Source organism: Bicyclus anynana, chromosome 11 (assembly GCF_947172395.1).
Source record: "Bicyclus anynana chromosome 11, ilBicAnyn1.1, whole genome shotgun sequence".
Taxonomy (NCBI): Eukaryota; Metazoa; Arthropoda; class Insecta; order Lepidoptera; family Nymphalidae; genus Bicyclus; species Bicyclus anynana.
The window spans coordinates 9,562,877-9,584,678 of NC_069093.1; the positions used below are offsets into that span (position 1 = coordinate 9,562,877).

At 34.3% G+C, this 21,802-nt stretch overlaps 1 protein-coding gene across 5 annotated transcripts in view; it reads right to left on the minus strand.

Moving 5' to 3' along the window:
* LOC112048181 (uncharacterized) overlaps positions 1–21,802 on the minus strand; it is a 40,071-nt gene that overhangs the window by 10,921 nt on the left and 7,348 nt on the right. For 2 of the 5 annotated variants that reach the window (XM_052884372.1, XM_052884371.1), the window contains exons 2-15: positions 18,325–18,453; positions 17,184–17,358; positions 15,766–15,995; positions 14,263–14,440; positions 12,778–12,916; positions 10,728–10,833; positions 8,994–9,415; positions 8,451–8,568; positions 7,451–7,953; positions 6,263–6,380; positions 4,839–5,341; positions 4,647–4,764; positions 3,715–4,211; positions 2,658–2,775 (exon numbers count right to left, since the gene is read on the minus strand). In XM_052884372.1, the coding sequence (XP_052740332.1) occupies positions 2,658–2,775; positions 3,715–4,211; positions 4,647–4,764; positions 4,839–5,341; positions 6,263–6,380; positions 7,451–7,953; positions 8,451–8,568; positions 8,994–9,415; positions 10,728–10,833; positions 12,778–12,916; positions 14,263–14,440; positions 15,766–15,995; positions 17,184–17,358; positions 18,325–18,445 (3,346 nt within the window). In that variant the 5' untranslated portion in view covers positions 18,446–18,453. Of the gene's footprint in view, positions 1–2,657; positions 2,776–3,714; positions 4,212–4,646; positions 4,765–4,838; positions 5,342–6,262; positions 6,381–7,450; positions 7,954–8,450; positions 8,569–8,993; positions 9,416–10,727; positions 10,834–12,777; positions 12,917–14,262; positions 14,441–15,765; positions 15,996–17,183; positions 17,359–18,324; positions 18,454–18,611; positions 18,818–18,837; positions 19,047–21,802 lie in introns of those variants that run through there. The other 3 variants (XM_024085613.2, XM_052884370.1, XM_052884373.1) reach the window with 3 other exon arrangements.

A 21,802-nucleotide genomic window follows, 5' to 3' on the forward strand; every position in this document is an offset into this window, starting at 1 on the left:
GACATCTACTGGACGTTGCAGGAATTTAACTTAAAAAGTAATACAACACTTAAAGCTCCGAAGATTAGGACTTATATAGTATAATCAATAATCGTGCGAATTTTCTGACAGATGCTAATGTCACTTTGTAAAATAATGATACCATAATTATTGTCATAGTGATGTCCTGTTCTGTATAGGTAAAAAATAGTGCCTCAGACCATTCACTCTCAAAGAGGAATTTTGAACAGAAATTTCTATTATAACGCTTAGTGACAGACGGTTGAAAGAAAAATTGTGTAAATTATGTAATTGATCAATTTTTTTCAACCTATTTGCCCTGATCTCTGAGGGTACCACTACTTCCGATTTGAAAATTTAGAGTACCTAATGAAATTTATAATAAAATTCTAAGAATAAAATATTTATTGTACAAAAAAAGTGTTACAGTTGTTATTTAGTTACAAAATCCTCCTCCATCCTCATAAACTTGGCGTTTTTAAGAGGATAGCGGGTTCACTAGTATGCTAATTATTATCTAGTAGCGGACCCTGTCAAGCATCGCTTTGACTCATTCCCTACCCCTATCCTATTCTAATACCACCCTACGCCTCCCCTACTCTTACCCTACCCCTACCCTACCCCTAGCCTACCACTACCCTACATCTACTCTACCATACTCTACTCAAGCCTACCCCTACCCTAAGTAAGTACCCTTTTCTATGTCCTTCTCCAGGTTCTAAAGTACCTCTCCACCAATTGTCAGCCAAATCGGTCCAGCCGTTCTTGTGTTGTAAGTATTGTAACAAACCCGACTTAATATAGATACTAATATTATATAGGGGAAAGATTTGATTGTTTGTTTGTTTGCATTGAATAAACAATGACTATTCAATGTTCGACTCTGTGATGGCCGAAAAACTACAATTTAAAACAAATATCTAGAGCCTAAGCCAACGCAAACACTAACACTAAGTTTAGATTTATGCAACAATATTTTAATTATAAAGATAGTAAATAAAAAGTAAATTTTATAGAGATAGTAAAAAATCTTTGCTATTGTGTATTTTTGTTCATTCGTTCTTTAATAATTCCGGAATACAATAATACTGAAGTAGGTAACTTACTTACACGGACGAAGTCTTACAGGCGTTGGTAGTCGTAGTAATAACATAACATGAAAAATCTGATCTATTAATTAAATATAATTAATAGATCAGATTTTTAATTTTTCATTTTTTTTTTTAAAAATAAGGTCTTAGAATAATTTTATTTTCATCACTGTGACTCAAAATAGGTTTTACGTTTATTATTAAGCCATAGACTGAGAAATTTCTTAATAAATAACAGATGTAACTGTTATTTATTAAAATTATTTACTAATTTGGTTCAGAACATATTGAGTGAATCATGATCGTTCACTTTGTCACATCACTATTTTTGATTCAATAAAAAATGGTATCACAGGAAACTTCAAAAGAGATCGCAGAATTCATTATTCGACTATAGACAAGGATTCGGATTTAAATCTTAGAGGTGATAGTCCAAAATTGTATGGTACCCTGACGGAAATAAAAGAAAATATTTTTTTTAACTATTTTTGATTATACAAATCTACGAATTTACTTTAATTCTTTCGAAATATATATTCGAATATTTCTTGGGAGAGATTGAATATTCTCTTCCAAGAAATGCTAAACTATTAGGGGCAATAATGGCGGATTGATGACGTTTTCAATGTAGTAGTCGATTTGACGTTTGCTGTCAATTGTCACGTCATTGTTGCTTCAAGGGCGTCATCTTGATATAACTCAAAAACATGGGTTTTAATTTTATTTTATTTTTTTTATTTAGTTAGATTTATTCACTTATTTAATAAAATCCTTATATTTTTTAAATTTTAATGATACGGGGTACAAGAGTGGACCTGAAATGGACCATCTCCTTTCTTTATAGTAAAGTGATCTTTAACAGTACCCATTAGGTCAACTTTACTTTGAAGCATTGAGATTTTGATTGATATTCCAGTTTCTGCTTTGGAATAGGCTAGTTGTAACTTTTTTTTAAATGGTCTTAAATTGTTCATTATCGTTCTACTAGATTGAAAAAACTAATTCCAGATTCGCACTCCAAACATTTAAAATGTCTTTCGAGCACTGATTTAGCAACTTACTAACTACGTGTACGAGGAGTACATTCAAGTAAAAAACTAATCTAGCACCTTCTTTTTACCGTAGGCTAAATTTTCGCTTAGTTGCAAGATTTCCGATAAGCGCTAGCTTATATTACGTGTACCTATTGTGATAGCATCGGCAGTGATTGTACCATTATTTTGTGGTAGAGGAAACACCTCAAGCAGGTCCCAGGACTTGTGACTTTGGGAGTAGGTTTAAGGGATCCCTTTAGAATGCATCAACACTCACCTTCCCTGCCAAACATGTTCTCCATATTTATGGTAAACAATAATTATAACACAAAACATTATTGCACAAAATCACTAACGCGACTGGCAGCGTGACGGTGTCTACGCTGCCTAACAAACAACCGAGTCTAAGTCATCAAATACCCTCTTATTTATACAAACACCGATACCCCTCTTCTATAATAATATAAATAATGAATTAATACTATCTGTAATCGAGGAAGTTGTAACACTATACCGTAAAAAAATCAAATACCTTGCTCTATTGTACGTTTCAGATCTGTAATCTTTTTGCTTTCCTTGAGTGCTGTAGAATGCAGTGGTTCAAGTAACAGTACTTTATTAAATTGATTTAATGCTTGTTCTAAGTCGTTCTGTAACAAAAATTTAAACATGTAAATATGCTGTCACGATGATAAATGAATAGGAATACTTAGTCTATTAATTTAAATACAGACGGTACAGCTACAGGCGCTGCGCGATTTTTATTATGCTTTTGTGTAGATTTAATGAAATAAAATAATAACATACTGTGTTCGATTAATAAACGTTTTTTTCTTATTTAGTTTATTTTATTCTTATGGTTATTATTATAAAACATGAATATAATTACAAAAAAAATCTAATAAAAAGTTTAAATGGCAATAATGCAATTTATACTATATTATAGTAGGTATTTTAGTAGAAAAACTATTCGTCGTCAATGCAACGCTAGTTCTAGATATCCCCACTATTTTTATGTATTTCCGAAATATCTGTTGGTTGAATAAAATAAATAACTATTACATACTTTAAGGACCAACCTTTATAAACTTTCTTATTATTAAATTAAAAACTTACTTTTAATGCCTAAGCGTTAAAAACTACTTTAAACACCTGATATGACCAAGCAAAAGTAACATTTTTGAGCAAGTAAGTTAAAAAAATGTTTTGTTAATTCACATAGAACAGCAAACAAAAATAACCTTTCACTACTACGCTGCAAATGTGAATGCAAAATTCTCCACTGTACCCGACACGCGGTACCCTTTGTGCTAAAAACAGCATCTTTGACTGCGACGGCAAAATATCGGGCAGCATTTCACAAAGGACGTATTTGAGAATGAAATTTGATTATTTTGACCATTTATTTTTACAATGTCCAAACGCTCGTAACTTTAATTTTAAGTTTTCAACTAATTGTTAACACCATTCTACTTGACGTTTCGAAAGTGCTAGTAAAGTAAGCATAATTGCAATAAATTGAATTTAAACTTTTCACTTTGACTTTGACGACTGTATCAAAACAAATAGATTACATTGAAACATATTACCTTATAATACAGGCATGAACCCTTCACACAAAGCGCTTTTACATCAGATTTATCGAATTGTAAACATTCCTCTGCTAGTTTCATAGCCTGGATTATTTTCTTGTTTTTAATGAAGTTCTCAGCTTGCTCGATTTTATTTTTGTAAGCAATCTTTTTATTGAGGTTCTTGATAGATTTACGGGCCCAATATTTCATTTGTTCGCCTTTTATTCTTGGTGACAATATTCTTTCCCAATCTTCAATGGCATCACCATATTTCTCAATTTTCGTGTAACATTCAGCTCTTCCACGCAGTGCTTCCAGACACGTTTCATCTAATTTCAGTACAGCTGTGTACGCTTCAACAGCTTCTTGCATTTCTTTTAATTTTATATGTATTGTTGCCTTTTTACAATTCAAATTAATAATAAGATTTATATTATCTTTACCAAGCACTAAAGCTGTGTTAAATGTATCCAAAGCATCTTGCAATAGTCCCTTGCAAAATGAATCGTTACCTAGAAACAAGACAGTGGTACAGTCCAGTAATTTTAGGCATTTTATACTCCAATCTGGGACAAAATTTCTACCGAGCTGAATTCGTATTTGTATACACTTTTATTACGGTGTTATTATGAAGATGTGAAAAATCGACATCGATATCGTGCCGACTAAAAAAGTTACAAACGTCAAAAGGTCACGAAATTCAGTTTTTCGCAAATATTTCGCGATTTTAAGAAATTAAATATCACGTGTTTCAAACCTGCATACCTGAGAATTTTCATAATTCTCTGCGTGTGTGAAGTCTGCTTATCCGCATTGGGCCAACGTGGTGGACTATTGGCCTAACCCCTCTCATTCTGAGTGGAGACTCGATAATGATGATGAATTTGATGATTAAAAATAACGATTTGCTATTAAAAAATAAATTTAAACAATAATTAAATGTTTACCTTGCTCTATCGTACGTTTAAGCAATGTATTTTTTTTCATTTCCGTGAGCGCTTCTAAATGTGATGGTTTCAGATGCACTACTTTTTGAAATTGGTCTAATGCTTGTTCGTACTGATTCTGAAACACATAATTATACACATAAAAATCTCTCATAAATGTCAAAGTGCATAACAAATAAGACAAATGTGTACCTTATAATACAGACACGACCCTTTTACACAAAGCGCTTTAATGTCAGAACTATCAAATTTCAAACATTCTTCTGCTATTTTCAAAGCTTCTTCAATTTCATCAGTTTTCTGAGATTTAAGTAAATTCTCTGCGCGGTTACATTTATCCCTCAATGAAATTGTATTCCTAACTTTTAAAATAGCGTTATTAGCCAACTGTTTGGTTTCTTCGTCTGCTTCACTTCCGCATATTTTTGAGTAATCTCTAATAGAGTTTCTGTGATCTCCAACATTCAAGTAACATTCAGCGCGATTACGTAGCGCCTCCACACAAAACTTATCGAATTCTAGAGCACTCGTATATTCTTCGATAGCTTTATATATGCTATTCAATTTCAAGTATATTTCGGCATTTTTACAATGCATTTTAATTTTGAGATTTAAATTACCATCATCAATCTTTATTACTTCATTAAAATGAACCAATGCGTCTTGCCAGTTACCAGCTGTAAACGAATTATTACCTGAAAGGACGTTATTTGAATGTTAGTGACATATTAATTTAAATAATTATGTTTAACAGCAGTCGCTAGCTGCAGCATCTTTGTTCAATAGTATATGAAATTCAATCGTATTTTAGTAGTTCACTCAGAGTATGTATATTAGTATATTTGCTTCGGTTGCGTTTTTTAAATGTGTCTAAGCGACATTCAGTCAGCATTCCCAGAGTGAGCAATCTCTTCACAATGCGCGCCTATTCGATGACTACTAGCTTCTATATCCAACCCTTGAAAGCTTCTCAGGGTGTTTGTTGAACTTTTCACTTGACTAAAACAATTATTTTAAGTCAACAACGGATGACTTAACATTCCACATGGCGGTCATCTCGTAAGCAAGGTCCAAGTAATTTGATATGTTTTCCTTTTCGCCGTTTACCAGATTATCGTCATGTGGAACAGAAATATGACCAAATATTGCGCGGCGCAGACCGATAGAACCACTATATCAGGTCTATTGGCTATCAGGTCTGTCAGTCTCAGTAGAGAGATGCACTGCTATTTTCAAAACTGACCGGGTCATACATATAGGTTATCTCAAATTCCATGCAGCCATACTGAAGAGCAAGTTGTTGATGGATTATCCTGGTTACTTGAATAATTATGTCTGTCATTGTCTAAGTTCACTGTTAGCAAGATGAGAACAGGAAATAATATATCTAAGGCACTCCACAGAACTATGACTCGCTCTACATACACATACATCTATAGTGCCATTTTTAGTCATGTCTCCGGTAATTTCTCGTCTTAATAACTTCGATCATGAGTGCTCAGACAAAACCCTCGGTTTCCAAAAATGGTCACTGAAGTGTTACCAGGATTGTAAAATCAACTATCCAACTTTACTCTTCCATATCGCCACATAGGTATATATTATTATATTTTAACCTTTCGCTATTGTATTTTTGAGCAATGTAATCTTTTTAGTTTCGCTAAGCGCCATGGAATGTGATGACTCAACATGTAGCACTTGTTGAAATTGATCTATAGCTTGTTGATATTGATCCTGAAACAAATATTAATGAAATCGATGACAAAAGTTAGCTACTACATGGGAACTGAATAGGCTTTAGCGTTAAACTATACAAGGAATGTTAATGGTCACACAATGGACGATTTGAGTTGAATACATTTTAACAGTAATTGACTAGTTTGCACTCTCAACTGCCCCTGTAGCCAAGCGGCACGTCGATTCTCTTTCTACGATCGCTAACGCTTCTAAAACTAGAAATGTATGGGAATGACTGATCTTGATCACGTGACCTGTCGATAGCCAATGTCATTCCCATCATCATACAGGGGCTAGACAACAGCATGCATTTAATGCAATTAAAATATGTACACTCGAAAACTAGCAATATGTTCGATAAAGTAGTCTACTAACATTCATAAAAAATAGAGTAAGCCGTGTTTCTGCAATGATCGAATAGACAAACAAGAAGTACCTACAGATACCTAATGATGTCAATACAGTATCATCATTACGTTTTCGTGGTTTTTTTTTTTTTTCAATTTTTATTCTTTACAAGTCCTTGACTACAATCTCACCTGATGGTAAGCGATGATGCAATCTAAGATGGAAGCGGTAAGACGGATCCACACTCCTTTTGGTTTCTATACGACATCGTACCGGAACGCTAAATCGCTTGGGGGTAGGTCTTTGCCGGTAGGGTGGTAACTAGCCACGGCCGAAGCCTCCCACCAGCCAGACCTGGACCAATTAAGAAAACCTCAATCGGCTCAACCGGGGATCGAACCCAGCACATCCGTCTTGTAAATCCGCCAGGCATACCACTGCGCCACGGAGGCCGTCGGTTGATTTGGTGTTGATTTAGTTAGTAGAGAAATAACAATCCAAAACTAAGTAGCTGGTCCTAACAATATTCTTTCCTATCTCTACAGAGCATTTGTACTACAAAAATATAAAGATGACATAAGTTATAATGATATTAAATAATTTGTGCCCTCGTTCTCAATGCATAAACAAGTGTATTATGAATGTAAGCGGTTAATTAGTTTTGTTTCCAAAATACGTGCTTCAACTACATAATAAAATATCAAAGTAACAATGCCCACCTTGTAATATAAGCATAAGCCTTTCACACACAGGGCTTTTATGTCAGAACGATCAAATTGCAGACACTCCTCTGCCAGATACAGAGCTTGCTCTAGTTCCACAGTTTTCTGACTCTCAACCAAAGACTCTGCGAGCCGAATTTTTTCTCTATAATCAATCTTTATTTTAAGAGTGTGAATCGAACTTAGAGCCCATTCAGTAATATATTCACTTTTGTGAAATGATAGTATTTTTTCATAATCATCAATAGCAGCTTTATAATTTTCCACTTTTGTGTAACATTCAGCTCGACCGCGCAGTGCATTTAGACATTTGTCATCTAATTTTAGTGCATCCGTGTATGCTTCTATGGCTTGATGTATTTGTTTCAAATTAAAATACATCTTAGCCTTTTTAGAATACAGATTAACGTTGAGATTTCTATTATTTTTATCAATCGTTAAAGCTTCATTAAATTTGTCCAAAGCATCTTGCCATTGACCATTTGTAAATGCATCGTTACCTAAAAATAACATTAATTGTCCATTAGTGAGTATGTACACATTACTCAACAACTTCATTTTACGTATTCCGTGTCTAGAAACATTGACACAAAGCTTGTTTTTAAATATATATACAAATTACAAAACAAAGTTCTCTGCCGAGTCTGTCTGTCTGTCTGCTCGCGATGATTATTGAAGGGTTTTTCTGAAGAGAAGATTGATTTATGAAGATGGTTTTGGTATTTATTTTTTCAAGATTTTGTGTAAATTTATTGAAATTTGACCATAATTATTGAAAGTGTCACAAAAGGTCAATCCGACTGGGTTTTCACTAAAAAACGCTGCATAATGTTTAGAAAAATAGCAAAATCATGCAGAGTGGAATATTCCTCTTTTATAGATACATAAAAGTCTGCGATGTCATACATCGTGTCTATTAAGGATAACTTACTATACCCAAAATATATCAAAGGTATGGTAGGTAAGGTAAGGTAGGTAGGTAAAATATTATCATTACCTTGCTCGATGGTACTCTTGAGGCGAACAATCAGGTCAGTTAATAGAAGCGCACCTGAATGAGATGGATCAACCTCTAGTACTTGTTGAAAATAATCTAGGGCTTCTTGATATTGATTCTGTAACACGCATTTTTTAAATATTATCATTTGGACTTGTAACTAAAGCGGTTAAGCGTATATTCTCTTAAAAATGTAATGAACTAAAGATTGAGAAACTAAAGTGGCAATGGGCGGGGCACATAATTCGAAGATGGATGGAGGTCCCAAAGTGCTGGAATGGGATGGAATGGGATGGGATGGGACGCATTAGAAAGCGCAGTGTTAGTCGACCCCCTCACCACGTGGACTGACGACATCAAGCGAGACAGACCTCTGAAAAGGCTCGACTTATTTATTATTTTTTCTTTGTATCTATAGTACGTATCAGAAAAGGTCTTTCTTTATTATAAGTTTTAATTGTTATTATTTGATATTCAGCTCATATATAAGGACGTAAGTATGACCACAACACAGGCCTAATATTACCCTTGATATTTTATTACCTCGAAAAAATAAAGACGGCGTCCTTTCGAATAAAGAACTTTTATCTCCGAAATATCTTCATTTGCCCGTTTCACTTTTTGGTTTTGAGTTAAAGTTTTCTTATTCTTCAATATTACTATAGAGTCTTGGACAGACTGTCTTAATTTTTCGTTTTTAGTGATTGTGAATAATTTTTCGTAATCTTTAATAGCGGATTCGTAGTCATCAACCTCGGTGTAACACTTCGCACGCTCATTCAACACTTCAGTGCAATTGTTGTCTAGTGTTAGAGCATCTGTATACTCCTCAATAGCTTTATATATTTCATTCGATTGCACGTATCTCTGTCCTTGCTCACAATGCACTCTTTTTATAAGATTTACAAATTTATCATTATTTTTTATCGCCAGTTCAAGTTTATGAGCAACTTCTTGTCGAGCATCTAAATAAATAATTAAAAAACTGAATTAATGAAAATAACTTGTTTTTGTACTGAATTTAAGAAATGTATTTTGAAATATGTAGGTACAAACTAATTGATTAAAGATAATCTTTAAGCTATTACTTTTGTCATTACCAAATTTGGTTAGGCAGGGATAACAACACGAGCGCAGATGGGGAGTGTTAACTGTACCACTCCCCATCTGTAACTGTGTAACTTTAACTGTAAGATATCCTTAACCCTACACCCTTTGGTTACAAGTCTCAGTTGTTCTCTCTGCCACACGATGGACCCTGCACCCGCACGGTGATTCCATGGTATGGCATACCCCTCTCTTCATTGCATATAGGTGGGCATGACAATACAAATTAACGATAGGGATGATGACAGTTTTTTAAATCCTACTAATATTATAATCCTACTAATATTATAATAAACTATAACTAAACTATACTTATATTATAACTCTATAACGCCGCTACTACTGAAGCGATTTAGCTGAAATTTGGAATGGAAATAGATTTTACTCTGGATTAACACATAGGCTACCGATTTTTATCCTGAAAAAATCCATGGTTTCCCGAGATTCGCGAAAATTGATGATTTTGATGATATGAATGTTTGTTACTCTTTCACGCCTCAACTACTGAACCGAATTAACTGGTAAATTTGGTATTAAGATATATTATAGCCTGGATTAACACATAGAATCCCTCTGTAACCATGGATTTTTCCGGGATAAAAAGTATTTTATCCCGGAAAAATCCATGGTTACACAGGGATTTACGAAAAACTAAATTCCACGCGGACGAAGTCGCGGGCGTCCGCTAGTTGTATATAAATTAGGAGTATGCTAACAGTAAAGCAATTTTGTAGAAGTGACAGGGTATCTGCGAACATTATTTAAAGGGTTAGATTTACGGCACATACTTGAAAAACGCCCATACAAAATGGCAAGAATTGATGACGTCATTGACCATAATGATCGTTAGATTTGTATGGGCGTTCAAACAAAATTACAAAAATCTTTGTTATTTGTGTGATTATATTTTATTTAAAATGTCACGTTTAATGTAAGGAAGCTAAAAATGAATTTTCATCTAATTACGATAAAAGATTTTCAGTATATATATATTTATTTTACAAACATCCAGACAATCTTTGTTATTTACCCGAATGTTTCATAAAAGTCAATTTATTCAAACCCAGTCATCATCCTTATTATGCAGACTTTCGCTTGTTGTTGCTAAAAACTTAACTTTTGTTGTTGATCTTATTGAATTTATTTAAGTAACTTTTGTAGGTTACGTACCTCCATCAGCCAAATGTATGATTTCGTTAGCTTTACGCAGACAGTCAATCGCCCCCAAGTGAAACGGAAAGACACCTGCCTTGAAATCTGCCAGTAACAATTTGCGCTAAAACAAAGTAATATATAATAAAAATTTTAATAAAAAAAATACAACCGACTTCAAAACCTAAAAACGTACCCACTAAACTAAAAAGTGAAAAATAACATCATAATATGTTCTACCTGCTGATCAGTATGAAGGCGGTGCTAAGCCGGTGACGTATTAATTCAAGCCATGTGAGAATATCTTATTGATTTAGATTTTGCAGACAGTGTTGTTTCATGTGGTCCTGTCAGAAATGGCTTAAATTAAGACAACACCGGCTAAGCACCGCCTTCATACTAATCAGCAGGTAGAACATATTATGATGTTATTTTTCACTTTTTAGTTTAGTGGGTACGTTTTTAGGTTTTGAAGTCGGTTGTATTTTTTTTATTAAAATTTTTATTATTTTTCCATTTTTAGTGTAAAATTTCATCTCAAACGAATACATCAGACCCCTAATGACAGTCACAACCCATCTTGGTACAAAATTCTCAGCAATACAAATTAATCAAGCCCAAGCACAAGGTAGCTACCGTAAACTGTTAAGGGGTTCCCTTAATTGACCTTGGTCTTCATCATCAGACCCCTAATAACAGACACAACTCATCTAGCTAAAAAGTTCTCAGCAATACGAATTAATCAAGGCCAAACACAAGGTAGATACTGTAAACTGTTAAGAAGTTCCCTTAATTGTCCTTGGTCTTCATCACCAAACCCCTAAATGACAGTCACAACCTATCTATGTGGAAAGTTCTCATTAATACAAATTAATTAAGCCCAAACACAAGGTAACTGCTGTAAATCCCCGAGGAGTTCCCTCGTCTGTTTTATGGCTCCATCATCAGATCGATTTTAAACCTTCATGAAATTGTAGTGATTAAAAGTACTTAATGGAAAAGTTTATGAACACACTAGACACCCATATAATTTTTGAGAGTTCCCCTCAATTTCTCCAGGATTCCATCATCAGATCTTGACATGATGGCAATGGGACCAAATGGGGACTATACCGTTTCAAACAAAAAAAGAATTTTAGAAATCGGTCCAGGCGTCTTTGAGTAATCGGTGTACATACATAAAAAAAAAAAAAAAAAAATAATACCGACCGAATTGAGAACCTCCTCCTTTTTGAAGTCGGTTAAAAATAACTTTAAATAGTTTAAAAAACTAAAAAAACGCTAAACGCTTTTAGCACGCACTATAAATTACAAATATTGGATTTAAGTCACGTGACAATTTTTTTCGTATGACAGCATGATATGGAAGGGTCGTATTCTTGACAGTATGAATATCAAATGAAAGTGTTTATTTGATATCCATATCATGGGGGTGGATTTCAAGCAGCCAGTCTGCCATCTTGAGGAGACCGTCATATTGGATTTTCAATGATGTTCCTTAGCTAGTCATGTATTGTAATCAGAACTCAGAGCGTGTGCAAAATTTCATCCCAATCGAAGACCGGGAAGTGGGTCAAATTAAGATTCCAAGATTTGATTTTCTTACACACATAGTTACAAGTGAAGCTAATATAAGCGTGTTGAGAACTGCAATAATTATTTATATACTATCATGTAATGAGGGTCATTGTAGCACAATTAAATTAAATGAAATGAAATGAACTTTATTTGCCATAATACACTTAAATATACAAGATGGTCAAAGAGATTTTTGTGCACAGAGGCGAAGCGGAATTCGACAATAGGCAGCACGAATGCTACAATGGCTAATAAAGTGCAGTGGCGGCATACAATAATTTTTCTACGACCATGATAAAAAAAACAAAACTTGGTAAACAATTTAGAATTCAAAGCTACGGAACTATATAAAAATTATTAAAAAAAAAATGTACCGCGTTTTACCATTTAATGAACTTCACCAAATAGATATGGTTTGAGGTTTAATATTTACGAAATTGGAGTTTATTATGGTATACAGAGTCAGAAATTCACTCATTAAATAACTTACACTATAATAATGGCACAGTTTCATTGCATAAACATCTTTTGTCTCTATAACCTCATTTTGCAGGTAACCTCTAGCTATCTCTAATGCCTGCTCTATCCGTGCAAGCATTCTCAAACTGTTTTCTTTTATATATTTTATCCTGAAACAATAAAGAAGAAAATTAGTATCTAAATTGTGCTATTAATAGATTTTTTTTATTAATTATTATTTTTCCCAAATATTTTCAAAGATGGAGGTGGTTATGTAGCTTAAAGGGTAGGTACTTTTTTCAAAAATCCATGGTTGCCGCGGGGTTTGTAAAAAACTGAATTTCAAGTGGACGACGTAGCGGGCGTCCCCGCTAGTACTCGTAAGTAGTATATTTTATACTTTTTTAATAGGGATGATGACAGTTTTTTAAATTGTATGTAAATTAAGAGTATACTAATAGCAAAGCAATTTTGTAAAAGTAACAGGGTATCTGCGATCATTACTTCCGGAGCTACAGGGATTTAAAGAGTCAGATTTGCGACGCTGCCGCGGATCCCTGAAAAACGCCCCATACAAATTGGCGAGATTTAGTGACGTCGTTGGCTCGCTGATCGTTAGTTTTGTATGGGCGTTCAAACAAAATTACTAATATCTTTGTGATTTGTGCGTTTATGTTTATAGTTCACATAGTAAAAATGTCACATTTAATGTAAGGAAGCTAAAACTGTATGAATTTTCATCTAATTACGATAAAAAAAAAATTAATAGATTTTGAAATTTTATAATCTTATTTATTTTGCAAATATCCAGACAATCTTTTCTTTTTATGTATAAATCAGTTAACATTGACCTTATTTACCCGAATGTATCATAAAAATCAATATATTCAAACCTAGTCATCCCCATTTAAAAAAACGAATATGCTTCCACACAACTAAAGTAAAACTTCTTTAGCTCTCCCTCTCAACGTTCGTTCGCCTCGCCCGATTACACTTTTCGTAACGCACTCACCAGATTACTCGTCAAGTCAAGCGTGCGTAAAGAAGTTTTACCTACTTCAAAAATAATAAGTACCTAACTATAATCATCATTGACAACCCTCTCTCTCGTCTCGACATTACGCCAATCGTCAATGATGATTATAGTTAGGTACTTATTATTTTAGAATTTCTAAATAAAACGGTCTCAAACCGCCAGAACCCAGCAGCCGTACGTATAATCATTATCAACCCATATTCGGCTCACTAATGATCACAAGTGTTCTCTCAGAATGAGAGGAGTTAGGCCAATAGTCTAGGGTACTATGCTGGCCCAATGCAGATTGGCAGAATTCACACACGTAGAGAATTAAGATGCAGGTTTCATCACGATGTTTTTCCTTCACAATTTGAGACACACGATATTTAATTTCTTAAAATGCACACAAACGAAAAGCCCCAGGCTGGATTCGAACCTACGCACTCCGGAATCGGAGGCAGAGGTCCATCCACTGGTATAATATGGTGATATAATTACTCGTTTATAGAGACATCTGTAGCATAGTTGTGAAGCGACATTCTGCCTTGAGTTTTATTCTCCAACCAGCTAAGAACTAAATGCTGCATATCCTGAACCGAACTGATGCCTTCGTCCTTTCCATCGTCGACGTTGCAATCCTTTTTTACTACCTCGCCGGCGTTATCCGTAATATAATCTGTAACAGTAACAGATAGATAGATATATTCTTTATTGCACATAAAAATGTAAAACAACATTCATCAAGTAACCAAATAAGTAGGTAGAAATATGCACAAAGGCGGTCTTATCGCTAATAGCGATCTCCTCCAGACAACCCGCAATGTAAGAATCAAGTAATAGAAAACGGATAGTGCTATATTACTTGATTATTACATTTTAATTTTTTTATTAGTATGGTATTTTATTGTTTTTCCCTTTTTATTTTAGTTAATTGTAATGTACTATTTTAAATTTAAGTTATTATTATTGTTTATTTTAGTTAATAAGGTTGTTGTGTGCTGTGTTTGTGGCGGCATCTGGTCAACGGTTCCAACTGAAAACCAGCGCTGCATGCTCTTTTTATTTAAAGAGTATGTAGCATTATGCTGAGTTAGATCCGTTTACTGGGTTGTGCCACACATCGCAGGATATTGTTCAAGAACAAATTGTGTTGTGTGGCATAATTCACTAATAAAGCTTTTTTCTTTCTTCTTTCTTTCTTTCTATAATAAATAATAAATAAACTACATATTTTTTTTGTTTATTGTTTACAAGTTAGCCCTTGACTACAATCTGACCTGATGGTAAGTGATGATGCAGTCTAAGATGGAAGCGGGCTAACTTGTTAGGAGGAGGATGAAAATCCACACTCCTTTCGGTTTCTACACGGCATCGTACCGGAACGCTATATCGCTTGGCGGTACGTCTTTGCCGGCATATACAACATATACTTTACATACTGATAATACATACAATAGTAAGACATACTAAATTATATATAAATATATATTTACATACACCTACATACGAAGAATAATAGGTACATACATATTCATAATATAGATAGGTAGTAACTTTTTAGACGATCTTTGAAGACATTTAATGATTCAGAACATCTAATGTCCATTGGCAATCCATTCCAAAGGGCTACAGTTTTAACTGTAAATGAATTTGTGTATTACAGGTTGAAAGACTTATTATCGTTAAGAGAAAGACTTTTACACGAGCGACGTAGCTCAACGAGTTGCGAAGCTGAAGTGGCAATGGGTGGGGCACATAGTTCAAAGAGCCTATGGACGTTGGGGTCCCAAAGTGCTGGAATTTCGACCCCGCACTAGTAAGCGCAGTGTTGATCGTCCCCCCACCAGGTGGACTGACCACATCAAGCGAGTCGCAGGGGTTCGCTGGATGCAAGCGGTTCAGTATCGTGATGTTTGGAAGTCCCTACAAAAGGCCTATGTCCTGCAGTGGACGTCCGGCTGAAATGATGAAGTAACTGCCCCAAAGCGCATAGTAACTAACCTAAAGCGATGTCACACATAGCTAAACATATATAACCACTAGTTAGTTTGCAATTATTGTTTCCATCCTTAGCATCATTAACTGTATCCATCTTCAATTTCATGTAATAATAAGATTTCATGGCGTCAAGGGTAACTTTGTCCGGGCAATGCTGTATAGCATCTTTTAAACAGACGGAGGCAGATTTATAATCTTCGTAATTTAACAACTGTTGATGTTCATCAGTAGATCTGTGGACAAGAACAAAATATTTCATAGAAAATGTGATCTTACTTTGCCCCCTCGCTCGATAATGGAGAATGTTACTAGGTATGCAAAATCACTTTTCTTTTTTTTTTTAAATCTCTACAAGTTAACCCTTGACTACAATCTCACCTGATGGTAAGTCATGATGCAATCTAAGATGGAAGCGACCTAACTTGTTAGGAGTAGGATGATATCCACACTCCTTTCGGTTCCTACACGACTTCGTAACGGAACGCTTAATCGCTTGGCGGTACGTTTTTGTCGGTAGGGTGGTAACTAGCCTCGGCCGAAGCCTCCCACCAGCCTGACCTGGACCAATTAAGAAAACCTCAATCGGCCCAGCCGGGAATCGGACCCAGGACCTCCGTCTTACATATCCACTGCGCATACGACTGCGCTACTGAGGCCGTATCTTGAAACTTTGTTATATTAGAGATTTTATATAATATACAGGAAGAAAATTTTTTTAGTGCGGATATTTTTATATTGTGTACATAAACAAAATTTAATGATCACGTATTTTTTCTTTTTTTTTTTTAACTCTAAAATAACAAAATTATCGTTAGCTAAAGTTATATACTTTTGAACAGAATTTTAGGGTCACCCTATTGTGCGTTTATTTTATTTTCGTTTGATATCTAAAGGACGTCACCAGATCACTTTTAAGCTGAATATATCTTGTTTAGTAATAATATGTACATTATTTTGTTATTTTAGAGACATAAATTAAAAAAAAATTACATTAAATGTATCGAACTGTTTGTAGATTTATATTCTATTAATGATACAGAACCACGAAAAAAAATATCCGCACTAAAGACCGAATCACCCTGTATACAAACACACTAGTTTTTGTTTTATTTGTAAATACCAAATAGTTAAAAATAGTGAACATTCTCCTATTAGTGTTGTACATTAATTGTTTAGGTAATAAAGTGTAGTTTTTTTCTTTCCCATTTGTGTAAGAGCCTTAAGCTCCTTAATAGGACCGCAGCAGTGTCACCGGGGTAGGGGTAGGGTAAGGTAGGGAAGGGTAGGGAACGGTAGGGTAGGGAAGGATAGGGTAGGGAAGGGGGGAAGGTGCACATAAGTCAAAGAGAAGCTTCACTGTGTCCACTAATAAACATCTAAATTGAAATTGAAAATATACAGATACTTGTATGAGTATCTACCTGGTGAGATCCTGTTCTGTTGATGAGGTGTTATATGGATAAGCTGAAGAAGAGGGTCCATTTATGCCTTCATAATATATGGAATTAAATAGAGATGCTGTAATTGTTTTATTTGTAGTCATAGTCCTTATGTGTGGGGCTCGAGATGTTGAAGCCCTAATAATTAGGCTTTCATCTGAAACAATGTTCTGATGTATGTATTACCGAAGCAAGCACATTATACAGTGTTAATGTGTAACGTCATTCGATTTAACGACAAACTTGCTAAAGCGTCACATCACAATCACATTGAATGGTTTAACTTGCTTTCTATATAATGACACACTCTATATAACATTACGTGGTAAAACAATAAATTTTCATTTCATATAACATTACACCCTCTCTCAATAACAACAACAATTGGGCCAAGCTAGGAATCAAACTCAGGATCTCCATCTTGTAAATCCACTGCACATAACACTGTGCCACGGAGACCGCCATTTATATAGAAACTTGGTAGGTTCATGTTGGTAGGTGTAGGTAACCCTTCTTCAGAGAGCATGTTAAGCCGTCGGTCTCTGTCACTATCTTTAACAAGTATGTCTGTTAGACCAGGCAATTTTGAAAAATACAAATAATTCTTGCGTGATTTTGAGTAGCTTCTACATTATACATCCATCCATTCACGCTGTCAAATTAGGCACAGGTCCTAGGAGTTTTGGTGCCAACCCAGTCTGTGAGACCGGGTCACCATTTATGTAAGTAAAATTGTCATGGTTGATGTATGAAACATTACAGTTTATTTTTGTTAGTAGGATGTCACTTTTTGTTTATTTTATGTAAGCAATTCCTGAAATATACTAATAATTGCATGATTTAATTTCTTTTCATAATGTGTAAAATCTTAGTAATTTTTACAAGATTGTTTCAAGCGAAGTTGTTCAATAATAATTAATATTTCAATAAACGAGCTGTGATTAATTAAATATCTTTGTTTAATAATTAAAGAATATAATTACAATAATAAAAATAAATGTCAATATACATACATAAAAAACATTCTGAAAATTATTCCATTGAAAAACTTGGTAAGTGAGACTAGTCACATCACATTATTGGTGGTTAACAAAACTTTTTAAACTAAAATAACGATTCTTACTTGAAGGACCACATGTGCTCTCCCAGTCATTACCAAGACAATGCCTATTGTCCTGGACAGGTTGTTTATTGACCAGCGTAAAGTCTCTATTGTCCTGATTTGTTTCTTTCGATTCATCCATTTCACAGGCTGAAATAATAAAAAAATAGGTAAGTATCTAATATCATTACCATATGTATGAGATGGGAAATCAACAAAAAATAAAATTGGCCGATATCTAAACTAATATTATAGAGGTAAGATTTAATTTTGTCTGTCATTATAAATAGTCTCTGAAAGTACTGGACCTATTTCAGAAAATCTTTGCTTCTTCTGCAAAATTAGAATTACAAATCAAAGTTAACGGAAATTAGATAAGTTGTGACCAAGAGATATATTGAAATTATTTTTTAAATTGTTTATAGATATGTTTCCCCATTGCTCAAAGATTGATTTGGATATCCATTTTTAGTTTGTAACCTAACTTGTACTCTTTACCATAAAGGCGAATCTGGGAAAGGTTTACCAAAATACCTGTTATCTGGGGGCACGGAAGTGCCCCCGCCAAGTCGAGGGGTAGTAAACACCATCCTTTTTTCGAAGCCATTTAGGACATTTTCGACCCCCTGTACCTTTTGTGGGTAACGTAGAAGCTTTTTGAGTGATCAAGATTGCTTGACATAAAAAAGTTATATCAATAAATGGCAATGGAATTAAATTTATTGAAACTAAAATCGCACCACAACAAACAACAACAAAACAACAAAACACAGATCAATATAGACTATAAAGATGTTTGTGTTGTGACAAGTGACAACTGACAATGGTGACGGGTAACATTGACAATGACAACCGAATGACGTGATGACAAGTGGAGCTCACAGACAAGGTCAACTTACTTTGTACACAGATATTACTGTATTTATACTCACTGTCACCTTTGACTATTTAGACTATGGACCTGTTTCGCACCCAAATTCACCAACAAAAAAAGTCTGTCGTTTTTTGAGAGGAACGAGGTTAACTCACACATCGAAAATATTTAACACCATTAAATATATTCTGTGTCCATACACTTCACACAACTATGTATTTGACTAGCACAAGGATTTTATATACAGACAGGATAGAGTACTGGAAAAATATGTAAATAGAAATTGAACCTTATTACTAAGTAAAAATAAATCTATTTTTCTTTAAACTTTAAAGAGAGGCAAATCTGACCTGACAAGGAAGCTCGGAGTGTGTCTCGTTCTTTCATATTGTCAGCATAAAAAAATGTTTTTTCTTCATTAAAAACTTTTCGTAAGAAATCATCTTTATACACATATTTTATTGCTAATTTATTATTAATTTAAGTTAACATTAAAATGTTTTCAAATATTTTGCTAGATAAACTCAAAATATTAAAAAGAAAATAATATTATTAATTAAAATTTTTTAAAAATAATTTTTTCCAGTGGCATTTCATTGTCAAATAGTCAACTGTCATAGCGTTTGTCATATGCGTTGATGTTCATCGGCATAATTTCATATTTTTCATCGTTATTTTAAAAAAAAAATCATTAACTGAAAATGATTGTGAAAATTTGCTGTATAAATTTTGTAAAAGTGAATCCTATGGTGGTTGCGGCATATCATTTTACAGGTAATCTTATAGAAGACAATATGACTCGGTAGGGTGACCATTCGAAATTGATACTCAAATTCAAATTTTAATTTATACTTTATTTATTTCCAGAAAGTTTAGTTTGCAAGCACTTTTGAAACATCAGGTTTGTCTGTTTGTAGTAACTAGTGACTCTACCACCGGTTTCGGAAGGCAGAATCTGTTGAGAAGAGCCGGCAAGTAAAATCGTAGATTAATTATATGCGTAGCAACCTATTATTCTATGTTTCTATGTAATCCTATTTTTCGGGTCGTTTGCAGCAGTTTACGTTTGAGAGCGAAACGACGTAACATCTGAGTGATACCAGCGATCGTGTGAACAAGTGAACTTTGAAGTGAAGTGAAGTGGCTACGATTCTGGACCACGATACCTCTATGATTGGATGTGTGTATTTGGAACTTGAATAAGGGAGTGGATTAAAGTGTAAGAGAAGTCATCAGGTGTCTCCTTCCAACTCCTCAAACCCTAGTTCGTAACATTATGAATTATGATCGAATAAGAACCTAACTAGCTAGACTTTCCAAATCGCACGGTTTTGCCTTGCTAAATCTACATAGCCCCAAATTAAGCTACATTACAATTACAAGCATTTTTGAAAAGTCAAGTGATGTCATAATCTAATTTAATTTAATGGTGGTAATAATAGTCGAAAACTTAAAAATACGAGGTTACGAGGAGATATAGACGATTTACGCCCGAAATTAATAATGTATCTCCAATCTAAGATTAAAATCAATCTTAGATGTTGCCAATCACCCGATCGATCTCTAATCTTCGTGCCAATATTAAAACTCTGCAATCGATCTGCAATCTAAATATTTTTTTCTGACGGATCGCGAGCGATATTTTCCCTCCTTGTCATTCCGTTCTTAGCACAGTGCTTATTTCAATAATACTTTTTATTCAACGTTTTTTAAAAGTAACAAATCTTTAAATTAAAAACGGAATACTTGAAATATGTTTTAAGCTAAATACATACAAAGCTTTATATTTCAAAACACGTAAAAAATCCATTTTATTATCAAATACGTACAAACACACTACACGAAGAACGCACAATCGAAAATGGAACGGATCGTTTTTCACAACTTGGACTGACGTTTTTGTAGTTTGAGTACAGAAGTTCGTTTTGTTATTGTGTTAATTTTTTTTCTCTTCTATGTGATGCCTCCACTTTTTGCCAAATGGCGTGTGACGCGCATCTGTGACGATGCCACATTTTGCCAGATGACGTACTCATTTCATTTTAACCTTGAGAAGTTGTTTAAACCTCTTTATTTCACGCTCGATAACATTCGGTTATCCTTCCCCACTTTCACCCCCCATAACTGTTAAACGGCTCAACCTTATAACACCCCTCTTTTTGCATCGGGGCTTAAATTGTCGGGAACTAGCACAGCGTTCGTCGTCAGACTCGCTTTCAGAATCTGAAAGTGGAGCCAGTATCTCCAAATCGCGATCGTCACTATCACTGAATAATGTCATGGCCATTTTAATTTTCTTTTTAACTGACTTAAAAAAAAGGAGGAGGTTTCTCAATTCGACCGTATATATTTTTATAAACTTTTATTCAAAAATAATGCAACAATCCGAACAATTTCTCAGATTGCAATCTAAGATTGTTTACACCGATCTATGGATATATCAAAATGGTCGGATAGGTTATTGACACGCAAAAATTGACATTTTCAAACAGAGGCCTATCTCTAATCTGTGATCCGTCCTCCTAAACATTGATTGATTTTTACGATAGCAAACTCTATCCGAGGATAGCTTATTGGCTAAGCTTTTTTTTAAGAAATGGATTGATATTTCAATCTTAGATAGGA